The 11,474-nt window shown below is 46.6% G+C and overlaps 2 protein-coding genes across 3 annotated transcripts in view; both read right to left on the minus strand.

Annotated features, from left to right (window-relative positions):
- Positions 1 to 247: 247 nt before the first annotated feature.
- Positions 248 to 6,651, minus strand: fkbp8 (FKBP prolyl isomerase 8). The gene is made up of 9 exons (XM_056604714.1): positions 6,545 to 6,651; positions 5,803 to 6,052; positions 5,461 to 5,630; positions 5,270 to 5,358; positions 4,185 to 4,405; positions 3,630 to 3,802; positions 3,436 to 3,513; positions 1,905 to 2,045; positions 248 to 1,301 (listed from the first exon to the last, which is right to left on the minus strand). The coding sequence occupies exons 1-9, from the start codon at positions 6,545 to 6,547 to the stop codon at positions 1,215 to 1,217; spliced, it is 1,212 nt and encodes a 403-aa protein (XP_056460689.1). The 5' UTR covers positions 6,548 to 6,651; the 3' UTR covers positions 248 to 1,214.
- A 3,237-nt stretch (positions 6,652 to 9,888) lies between these two features.
- Positions 9,889 to 11,474, minus strand: part of ssbp4 (single stranded DNA binding protein 4) — a 7,758-nt gene continuing 6,172 nt past the window's right edge. The window contains exons 8-10 of one of the 2 annotated variants that reach the window (XM_056604753.1): positions 11,201 to 11,229; positions 10,899 to 11,000; positions 9,889 to 10,142 (exon numbers count right to left, since the gene is read on the minus strand). In XM_056604753.1, the coding sequence (XP_056460728.1) occupies positions 10,062 to 10,142; positions 10,899 to 11,000; positions 11,201 to 11,229 (212 nt within the window). In that variant the 3' untranslated portion in view covers positions 9,889 to 10,061. Of the gene's footprint in view, positions 10,143 to 10,275; positions 10,367 to 10,898; positions 11,001 to 11,200; positions 11,230 to 11,474 lie in introns of those variants that run through there. The other variant, XM_056604754.1, reaches the window with a different exon arrangement.

Raw genomic sequence — 11,474 nt, forward strand, 5'->3', positions numbered from 1 at the left:
TGACTGGTTCGGTATTTGTTAGATACGTGTGATACAGCCTGCCCTTCGGCATCACAGGCCACTTCTGAGTTTGTTTAGTTGGTCATTGAGGAGCAGACGTGCGTAGGAAGCGGTGGCGAGAGGGGAACATTAAAATGAGGTGGAATGACGTCAAGAGACGTCAGCGACTGACTGACAAACACGAATTTTGGAATGTCCAGCTACGATCCATAACAGAAAGTCAGGGGGAGTTTCCATTCCCCACTCCCACACCGAAATCAGGAATTATACACACGGTTAAAATAAAACAAAGGACGAACTGTTATCTTTATTTATTATTATCTATCTACAAACGTGTAGTTTACGGTACGAATCCCTGCGATATCGCCACCAGCAGAGCGCAAATGCGCGTGCTCGCCATGATATGAGCGAGTAAAAACAAAGCGACTGACGTCATTCATACATATATTGGCCTCTCAGTCACAAACGGTCACCAACTTTTATTGCATAAATACAAATTTAACAAATACAGGGAATGTTATCTACTTGAAGTGACTTTGTACCTATACGTTTGTCACGAAATGATACGGGCCCCGTTAACTTTGGTTGCGTACCTTACGTGATAATTCAGTTATTCAGTGCCATTTTGTGGTGGAAAAAATGTTAAATACAAAAGAAAAACAATTAATGGAATAGCAATTAGAAGAAAATCGATCACAGATACAAATAAACAAAATAATATACAGGATCTCAACCTTCAAAACTCTGGAATATCAATCAAGGAGGTATTATTACTTAAATAGAAAATAAAAATCGGAATTTCTCAGAGCCAGTCTAGTAAAAATCCACAATCAACAGATTACAAAATATAGGAGTCAAGGACCATATCACATTTTTTTTTCATCTCATGATGCTAATCCTATAATATATTCTCTATATATGTATGGCATTAATTTTCATTCCAAAGCTCTACTTGATTTATGACATCACTATCAAAGACAAGGTATTGGCAGCCAAGAAGAGCAAAACATAACAATTAGTGTCTTGTAATGTGAGGCATATAGATACACATTATGTCACATTCGCTTTCACAAATATCGATATCCCATTTGATGCACATTGTACTGCCACACAGCGGAGATGCCTCGATACAGCCACAGTGAAAATGCACCTGGCATCGTGGAATCATTTCCTTCAACAAAAGTTCCAAAAGACGTGGGTTGTCCAATGCAGGTTCAGTTTCTGGCCGCTATGACAACTGATAATGCTACACCACCGATAGCGACCGCCGTGGCCCCAAACAGCCACTTCCAGCTCAGCCCCTACGAAAGAATACAAACACATTATAAGGAAATGAAGATAACTTGTAAATTACCGTTTACTTGCACACTGCGTCATGGCCTCAATGATATCTGCTGATATTTTAGGACAAATTATCCTTGAATCGTTTCTTCTTTGAAATATTCCTGTGGGAGATGAAATATTCCTTTAGTCATGCCATGGTAAAAATGGGCCTTTAAGAGATGAAAGCTGACAACAACATGTTGCCGTTTCCCTGGTGCTCACATACACTGAGTTTCCTTGATATTTAAAATCATGTTGTTTAGAATTAACATGCAGCATGTCTCTTTCAATGAAAGTATTCATCAATGAACCTCCTGCCTAGTATAAAAAAGGATTGCCCTGAATCTTTGTATACAGGTTGCAAACGACTCCTGTCGGCCATCTGTACTCTAACTCTGTTTTTCTCTGCGACGTACACACACGTCTCTGTGCATCTCTGCAGAAGCATGTTTCACTTTTAAAAGCACGATGCTCGTGTCAAATCAAATCGGAAAAAAGTAAAAAACAAAAACCAAAAAAAAGGAAAGAGGCGATTTCGCATCATTTCATCACGAGGACTTATTAGGAGCCGGCGCGCTCACCCAGGAGGCCGTGGCGTGGCGTTTCTGCGAGACGCTGCCCGCGCTGCCAGGGTTTCCCAGCATCTTCTTGTACATGGCCTGCTCTGCTCCCCTCTGGTCAGAGTTCTTCTTCACCAGCTTGGACAGCTCGGCGTGGATGGTCTTTAGGAAACAAACAAGACCAAAGGGGAACCGTCAGCGGGAGTTTGGTTGGCCGCGGCCCAGGCCGTGGGAGGCGGCGGAACGCAGTGCCCGGGAGCGATGCGGTGACCACCGCTCCGTCAACCACACACGCAACCATTAGGGCCGAATAAGAACACCGTGCAGGGAAGATAAACTGTTGTTAGGACTCATGCGCTTCTGGGCAGACCTCCTATTCTGTTGCCCTTTAATCGGCGCACCTCTTGTTTAAAAGAAAATAAATAACACAACCGCCCTCCAAAACAATGCGACTGCAGTTCTCAAACCCCTCAAAAGGCCCGTGCTGTTGACATGGTCGGGCAGCGCGACCAAATTAGCCCAGACGGACAGGAAAGCTCCGTGACCAAATGGATTCTTTGAACAAGCAGGAGAAGAATTGCATTTCGGATACGTTTTTTTCAGTCGATACACTAAACGTATGGATTGGGTGACATGTCAATATTTCCCCCTCATATTACGCTTGGATGACGAGGATTGTCAGGCAACGCAGACGGCTGCATCCCAGGTCAACGGTTAGGACCGGTGATTAACTGTGCGAGGCTATACTTTAAGGCTTCCCCCGGGTTATTTTTGGAGCCGCAGAGCTCCTGCTGGGACATAGGGTTTCACCAGCGCACCCTTGGCATTTGAGTTGTGTACCCATGCAGGCTCCATGAATGCACCCTTATGTTTGGGACAAAATGTAACAACAGCGGCTCTACGGCGTCGGTACGATCACGGTACGGGAAGCAAATGAAGCGTGCCTAGTTCCAAAGTAACATCGAGGGCAATATCAGATTACACCCAGAATAACCAACAACACAGTGGTGGTTCAAAATAAAAGAACATGCCGGCCTGTGGTTTACCCAGCATCGGATACAGTCCCGTGGCCGACGCATGGAACATGATGCAACCCCTCCTCTACCAACCCCCGATGATTAACAGGCAGAATCGTCCCCCATGTTCACATTCAACAACACCACGTAGAGAGGACATGAGGACGGTCTGACAGATGGGAGTAGGACTGAACTAGAGGGTGGCAGAAGCTCCACCTGGGCCAGGAAAGCCCACTCGGTGAGTCAAGTTCTGTCACGCCGTTTAGCAGAGCCAACAGTTACCCTGAATCCCTCCGTACGAGTACGGCGGGAGGGGCGGGCGTCAGATATGGTCCGAGGATGAGAAAGAGAGGCAGGCCTATTTACAGCAGCAACTTGAAAACAGATCCGGTGAAAACGATGAGTCAGGGAATCGTGGGGAGAGACCATCTGCCCAGAATGTTTACAGAATGGCGACATCTATTGGAGACGAGTGGAACGGGCACCTTTTTGAGAGCGAGACGTTTCGGTTCAACCCTTCGTTTTGTTCGCCATACCTTATTGCTGGGCTCCAGTTTCAGTGCCTTCCTCAGTATGCTAATGGCCTCTGCATACTCCCCTTTTAAAGCCAGTACCTAGACAGGGGCGACACCATACCGTTACGTATCTAATCAGAACCAGGCATTACAAATGGGCTTACATTGGGGAAAAGACAAAGAACCAAAGGTGGTCACCACGCGCCGGACGGTACCTTGCCCATGCGGAACAGAGCCTTGATGTTGTCGGGCTGGTGGGCCAGAGCGGCCACGCAGGACTTGAGCGCGGCATCGTAGTGGTCCAGCTTCAGCTGGGAGGCCGCCATGTTGTTTAAGCACTTCACCTTCACGTCCAGCAGCTCCTTCTCCTCCTCCTCCGTGATATCCACTGACGACAACAACAACAACAACAACAACAACGACGACGTCATCACACGGGCCCAATGAGAACCATGGGTGGGGAATTCAGTTGGATGAATGGTAAATGGGCTGCATTTATACAGCGCTTTTCTAACCGGTGGCCACCGTATCGCCCTGACATTCACCCATTCATGCACACATGCACACATTCACACACCGACGGCGGTGTCAGCCCACGCAGGGCGACAGCCGGCTCGTGGGGAGCAGTCAGGGCGAGGGCGTCTCGCTCAGGGACACCTCGACACTCGGAGCTAGGAGGAGCCGGGGATCGAACCGGCAACGTCTCCGGTGACCGGCCGACCCCCTCTTAACGCCTGAGCCACACGCCGCCCGTGATCCGGGTGCCTCACCTTTGGAGCTGGACTCGGTGATCGCCAGGGCGATGCTGTACGAGTTGACGGCGAAGGCGTAGTCGGCGCGCTGGAAGTGGGCGTTGCCCCGCTCCCTCTTCAGGCTGGCCAGGGCGGCCTTGTCGGCGGGGGCCAGGAGCTCCAGGTCGGGGCCGTCGCTGGCCTCCCGCAGCTCAGCGTGGAGCAGCAGCTCCGCCTCAGGGGGGATCGCCGGGTCAACGCTGGGGGGGGGGGGGGGGGTACAGCATGGATTAGTTGGAACTCGCACCATCCATATCAATAATGAGTTATTTCAAATTCTCAATGCGCAGGATTCAGAAAAATCCTCTAACTTAAAGAGGTGAAAGGCCCTCTACATTGTTGTGAATACAAAATATATATATATATATATATATATATATATATATATATATATATATATATATATATATATAACCGGAAATATGAAGCAATAAATATCATTTCCACTAGCGTCAAACTGTTCCACCGCCACAGTGAGATGGATGATAACAGCGGGTCAATCAAAAGCACAGAGAAAAGGCACATTTCGTTCTCTGGAATGAGGACACAACAAAGACTCAAAGATAGGTAAAGATAGGGCTCACTGGATATACTGCACCCTGCGAGGCAAACAAAGAAGCAAGGCTGATTAGCCCATCTTGATGTGTGGTAAAGGACACGTATCAAGATGGGTGGATTTGGTCGAGTCACTCTTTAAAAGGTCCTATGACGTGCGTGACAGGTGCGAGTGCGATTAGCAGTTACAAGCCGTTTTGAAAATCTGCCCCTTATGACATTACAAGTGGGCGTGTCCACCTAGATTGACGCTGGATAGATCAGTCTACCAGCCTACCCAGTGGACTGTAGCAAACGTTGCTCGTCTATCCGTCACACATTTAGGGGGACACGCCCACTTGTGACGTCATAAGGGGCAGATTTTGAAAACGGCTTGTAACGGCAAATCATACTCACACTCGGTGGCATGTCACGGGACCTTTAAGGTACAGACTAGTGAGCGGCGTTTAGGGCTCTGTGTGTATTCTTGTATTCCTTGAAAGAGTGAAGCTAGGACCGGGGAAGTTTACCTCCCACGGGAACCATAAGCGTATTTAGCGTCAACCGTGATGACGGCCTTCTCCCCCAGCTCCATGAGCATCACGGCCAGGTCCAGAGCCTGGAATAGAACATTTATTAAGTACAACAGCAACAACACACCTGTATCGCAGATTCGCCTGATGGTTCCTGAAAACGTGTGACTGACTTTGTTCCGCTATACCTGAATGACATCACCGTCCCCCAGGGTGAAGGAGACTGAATGGGGCTCCTCTACGAGAGAGCCGTCAGCCAGAGAGGTCTGGAGACTGATAATAACGTTCTGGCCTTTCTCTGGCCGACTGTCTCGCCCTTGGCCTGCTTCCAAGACTTTCTTCTTCAGCATACCGTTACCTGCGGAGAAGACACGGTTAAACAAACACACAGCATAACGCCTACCAGAGGTATCTCCAGGAAGGGAACTGGAGAAGGCTTCCTGGTACTGTCTTTCGGACATGGGTAGGGAGGAATGGTACCAGTTTCTTCCGGATAGAGGGACTGTTCTAGCTAGGGTCGGTCCACATACCCAAGATATCCAGCCATTCTTCAAGTGGTTGTGTGGGGACTCGCTCTTCTTCTGTGTGTGACTCAGACTCCTTATTCCCACCGCCAGCGTCTTCAAGGGGAGGTGGGTCGTCGTCGATGTCCTCCTCATCCAGCATCTCAAAGTCCTCCCCGCTTTCCAGCAGCGACGTTCGCTCTGACTTCTTAGTAGTTTCGATCGTACCGTCATCAAGGTCCTCTGTGACGCCGAATGTCTCCGTGTTTTCAGTCGTCTGTGTGAAGGAAAATACGACATGCTGCAGATTACACCAAACTATTGCGAAAAAAAATTGGTTTCAAGGTCCGTTGATATTCATCGAGTTCAGAGTCACTACTGAGGTGATCATAAATCATATGGATCATTGAACCAAACACGTTGATTGAGACAACAAATAGAAAATAAATACAAATTGCGCTGCGCTTGAAATGCCAATCCTTGCATGCACGTCTCCGTGATGGAATGACAGATAGGCAAGTTTATACATACATATAGATTAACCATCAAGCCAGTCGGCTGGATGCTCCAGAACTTTCTGGCAAGTTATCTGCAGCCTCAGTGCACAGCTAGCTAGGACCTCGTAGCATTAGCCGATGGAGCTAACGTTAACGTAACTCGCTGTGCTGCACTCATCTTTTACCTGCTATGCCGCACATTGGTGGATACGTCGTAAACGGTGAAATAATGACGTTTTACCCAAAACTCAAACATATAAGCTGGCTCTTACCATTGTTTCAGGCTTAGTCCAAGATCGACAGATCCGAGGTCAACACCCGACTGTCACTTTTGCAAACAAGTCTACTTCTACTTCCTGGTGCCCTCGCTGCTGCCTCGTTCCTATTGGACAGTTCACCACGCCCCATTCTTGAAATCTGGCCAACAGCATCGCATGTGCGTTTGGAAACTAGAGCTTTGTTGTCACTTGTCAGTAGCACTCAGCACTCAGCGCAAACACTCAATCCAGCCCGCCTGCTCATCTGGTAATCATATGTACACCAACTTGTGTTGTTGCATTTTGTATTTGATGTGCGATACAAATGCAACCATTCAAATAATATAATCATGAAGCCCGTCTAGTATTACATTGGCCGACATAAGAGGTAGGAGAGCTGTATTCCGAAAGAACTTCAGTCTTAATCTTACTATTTCTCAATATAGATTATATTATGTTGTTCTTGGAAATGGTTTATATTATAATGTCCATGGAACAATCTATCACAAATAAGGAAGACATTGACGCAACGCAGAAAAAAAATCAATTGACATTTATTATTGATGCATTGTTTCTTTTTTTGATAAGCAAATTATCCGTTTTTTCTTTCAGTCTAAAGAAACTTTACAATATAAAGAAACATACAAAGGACATCTTTATTACCTACACAAGACACCTAAGTCCCTAAGACAAGATTCTGAACTACCCTACCATGAAATACAAAGCAAACCCAAGGGACAGACTGCTTCATATTGAATACTGCCATGTCATCAGAAAATGACCATCACAGGTGCAGGAGGGTGACGTATAACCATCCTCCTGAACCCCCCCCCCACCCCAACACCCCCCCCCCCACCCACGGAGCGCGTCTCCCTAATGGTACAGTATTATACATCACAATAGAAGTACAGAGATGGGCGACAATTGATATACACAGAGGACTGAGAGAGGATTGTGAGAGAGCATCAATCTATACAAGGCTATTACAAGAGTGAATAGCAAAGAACACAGTTTTTCCCCATAAGTATTACTTTGTGATCTATTGTTAATTTAAAACAAGTTTTTCTAAGTTATTTTTTCCTTTTTTATATGTTTTTTACTCTTAAATTGATAAAAATCCTTCATATTAAAAACTGTCATATGTGGTCACATGTGGTTTTTTTTGTTCTAGTTTTTTATCCCCAAGTTGAAGGCCTTTGAAAAAAAAAAATCGTAAAATTATCATTTCAAAAAGCGCTAGGAAACAGCGCAGCCTGGAGGTGAGCGGGGGGAGAACGCCGAGGCTACGAGTATTTAAACATCTTCATTTCACCTCTCTCCCTTCTTACAAAACCCGGTGGCGGTTCAGCATTTCATTTTGCTCCACCATAAATGCAAAGAATAGAGATTCCATTTATAATGTCACTGTGTTTTATACATTTTCAACTTAAAACGTTTTTACCCCGCCCGAAAAATACAAAGCAAAAAAAAAAAGCAATTTTAAGCGTATTGTTTCTCTATTATGAAAAAAACAAAAAAACATGGACAGTTTATTTATAATTTACTTTAAGCTGTATTCATTGGTAGTGACTGACATATCAAAACATGTCAATGATATCAAAATGCATTATACAGTATTTACAAAAATAGTAAATAAAAATAATATAAGGGGAAGGGGCGATTAGGATTGGGTGGAGGGTGTGTGTGTGGGGGGGGGGGGGGGGGGGGGGGGGGGGGGGGGGGGGGGGGGGGGGGGGAGTACAATCAAGGAACAGAGGAGAAGGCTTCCCTGGCCACTGACAGTGACACCCCGGAGATGTCCGTGATCATCTCCCAATATCATCCCATTCATCACAAATCTTATGTCACCAAACCGACAGAGGCTACCACGGTTTCGTTCTTCCCGCTAACGTTTGTGTCCTTGTGTGCAGATTCCGTTGCTTCTTTCATTCTCTTTTTCCGTAGAACAGTTTTTTTTTCCTCTTGAATTGCAAACACATTTAAATATAGATAAACAACACAAAAGCAGAAAGCATAAAAAAATGACAAAAGGAAGGACTCAGAATTCCACCCAGCCAAAAACCAAAGAGTTATTATCTTCCATGTAAGATAGAGAAGATGCAGCACCGTCCCTTTGCCCTCAGAAAAGCCTATGCTGCTCAATGCCACCGGGACACAGAAACCTGTTCGTCACCCGGGACTGGGCACCCTGGGGTCAGATCACTGGGGCTGGGGGAGTTGGTAGCATAGGGAGCTGAGCCCCAACTTGACCCAACGCAGGGCAGCAGGCTTCAGCAGGAGTTCACAGTAGAAGAAGACACCAGCCAGGGGTTCGAGCGACTGGGTTAAACCATGGTGACAAGCCCTCTTTGATGAGCGTTAAAATAAGAACAATACAATGGTGAAGGATGAAGATGTACATATTTCATGATTCACAGACAAGATGTAAATATTTTTTTTTTTTAAATGAGACGACCACAATACAAAGCTAAATAGGTCTATATTTACAGTACAGGCAAGTACAACGTAAGAGGATGCACGTTTCTGAAGTATCTCTCTGACCATTTACAAGTTATTAATGACCTGACCAATGGGCAGATGAGAAGACATGCAGAAATATTGAAAGCAACTTCTCGGGAAAATCATACTGGGAATTTAATTCTAACAGTCCATTGCCAAAGAGTTAAAAATGTAATCTGTAAATTAATTTGAATTGGCTTGATACTAAGAAGATTGATCTTCAGGTTTATCAACCTCCACTATAAAACAAAAAAACTCAGGTATTTTGTTAATAAGATCCTGTTTCAAGGATTCTGGTATTTAGCTAAATTAAACCGGTTCTTCAAGGAGAGTAGATTATACATTTTCTTATGCTCATACTTTAAATAACTCATGATTTCTGTTTTATTTCAAATGGCAAAGACTGTGTCTAATGGATTCTTAGGTAAACGCAAGGGGACGTATAAGCATGAAGTCGGACACGCAGAAACAAATAAACATTAACTGACATCATGTAAACAGAAATATCATTGTGCATTTTTAGTGTGTGCTTATTGTGCCGTTGTCGCCGGTGCTGCTGAGATACAATGTGCCCTTAACAGGAAAATCAAAACTACATAATAAAAAAAATATTACAATTATAATAACATAATCAACCATAATACAAACGTTTAGTCAAAACACCATTCTTACCATTTTTTTTATTTTTTTTTCGAGTTTTTGAGCAAGGGCTTTTTCTTTCCTTCCAGATGTTAACCCCTCGTTTCAGTCAACTACTGTATTACCCCTCATTCGCGTGACGGTCGATAGAGTACATGGGAGAGTGGAGGTGGTGGAGGTGGTGGAGGGGGTGGGGGGGCTGGTGGGGGTGGTGGGTGGGAGGTGGCCTCAGGACACCCCCTTGATACGGGCCGTTGAAGCCGCCCAGCGAGACGGGCCGAGGAACGGAAGGGACAGGAGCCAGGGGAGCGGGCCGGGAGGTGCCCCGATGTTGAGGCCTCTCCGGCGGGTAGACTCCGGACCCAGAGACCCTCCCTGCTGCTTGGAGGCCGTTTCATGTTCTCACCCCCATTTTGCAGGCATTGTGGTGGGGCCCCTTGAGGGGAGTCCTGCCTTCCAGGGCCATTCCCAGGGGCTGGGGGGTGCAAGGCACCATCCAGGGGGGGGGGGGGGGGGGGAGGAGGGAGGGGGCGGGGGGGAGGGGGGCGTGGGGAGGAAGCGGGGAGGGAGGAGGGCAATGCGAGAGGCACCGGGGCAAATGGGGGAGAGGGAGATTAGGGAGAACGAAAAGGAAATCAAACAAAAAAACTAAATAATAAAAAGAGGAAATCAAACACTCATCGTCATGTTGGGTGAATACTGTAAAGAGAAAAGAGAGAGAGAGGGGGAGGGGAGGAAAAGATAAGCCAATACTATTTCAACCGTGTTATTCTACACAAGTCACACAGCAACTGTGCCAAACGTACATCACGACATGCGGTCATAGCAAACGCCCCCCCCGCTTTGGACCGCCCCCTCATCTGACGCTCTAACAGTTAGCAAGCACAGCAAAATCCAGCCAAAAGAGAAAATGTTAAGGATTCTCAGAACAAAGGTGAGGGTAAACCACTTGATGTGTGATGCGTGTGTGTGTGTGTGTGTGTGCGCACGCCCGCGGGGTTGTGTGTGTGTGCGTGTGCGTGCCTGGCGTCGGTGTGTGCAATTAATCCGGAGAAGCACACTATATGACATTCTCTCCATGCGCCAGAGAAAGCATACAGAGCAACTCCCTTCCATGCTCGAGTCCATGCTATGCGTGCGTACGTGCATGTGTGTGTGTGTGTGTGTGTGTGTATGTTGGTGTGCGTGTGTGTGTGTGTGTGTGTGTGAATGGTGCCAGTCAGGTACTCACACTTTCACTTTGGAATGGGTTTAAAAAGTTGCCTGCCATCTCTCCGTCGTCACGCGGGGTTCCGGGCGGATTGTTCATCCCGGCCATGTTGTTGGGGGAATTCTGGGAAAGGGGAAAGGATAGGAATATAACCATATTCATGCGTTGTGCGTGTGTGTGTGTGTGTGTGTGTGTGTGTGTGTGTGTGTGTGTGTTGACAAACGAGGAGGAAAGCTGGTGTGTCTCTGTGCTAAGTGTGTGTATCACTACCAACTACTGAGTGGTCTAAATGTGCATCATTGTTATTGTTATTGAAGTCTCACCTTTGGCAACCCATCCATGTCACCTGACCCTGTGGACACAGAGGAAGAAGAGGGTTACGGTCAGAACGAGGGGGTGGTGAAGGTCATCCGCTCGCTGCCTCCTGCAGAGAGCCAGGCGAGCCATTCATCATCCCATTTGTTTTAGCCGCTACTCTGTTGATTGAATCGATCGCATCTCGGTCTCCCCTCACCTGCACAATTGTTTAATCAATACCGCAGGCGAAAAAGTGTGATGCCTTTAGGAGCCACAAGGGGGCAGTGCCACTCCACTAAA

Source organism: Gadus chalcogrammus, chromosome 12, assembly GCF_026213295.1.
Source record: "Gadus chalcogrammus isolate NIFS_2021 chromosome 12, NIFS_Gcha_1.0, whole genome shotgun sequence".
NCBI classification, from domain to species: domain Eukaryota; kingdom Metazoa; phylum Chordata; class Actinopteri; order Gadiformes; family Gadidae; genus Gadus; species Gadus chalcogrammus.

What these genes read in the sequence shown, in the direction of transcription:
- fkbp8 (XM_056604714.1), bottom strand. An exon ending in AGAATGGCTGGATATCTTGG is followed by an intron (nt 5,631 to 5,802) that starts GTATGTGGACCG and finishes TCTTCTCCGCAG; the next exon opens with GTAACGGTATGCTGAAGAAG. An exon ending in GGGACGGTGATGTCATTCAG is followed by an intron (nt 5,359 to 5,460) that starts GTATAGCGGAAC and finishes GTTCTATTCCAG; the next exon opens with GCTCTGGACCTGGCCGTGAT.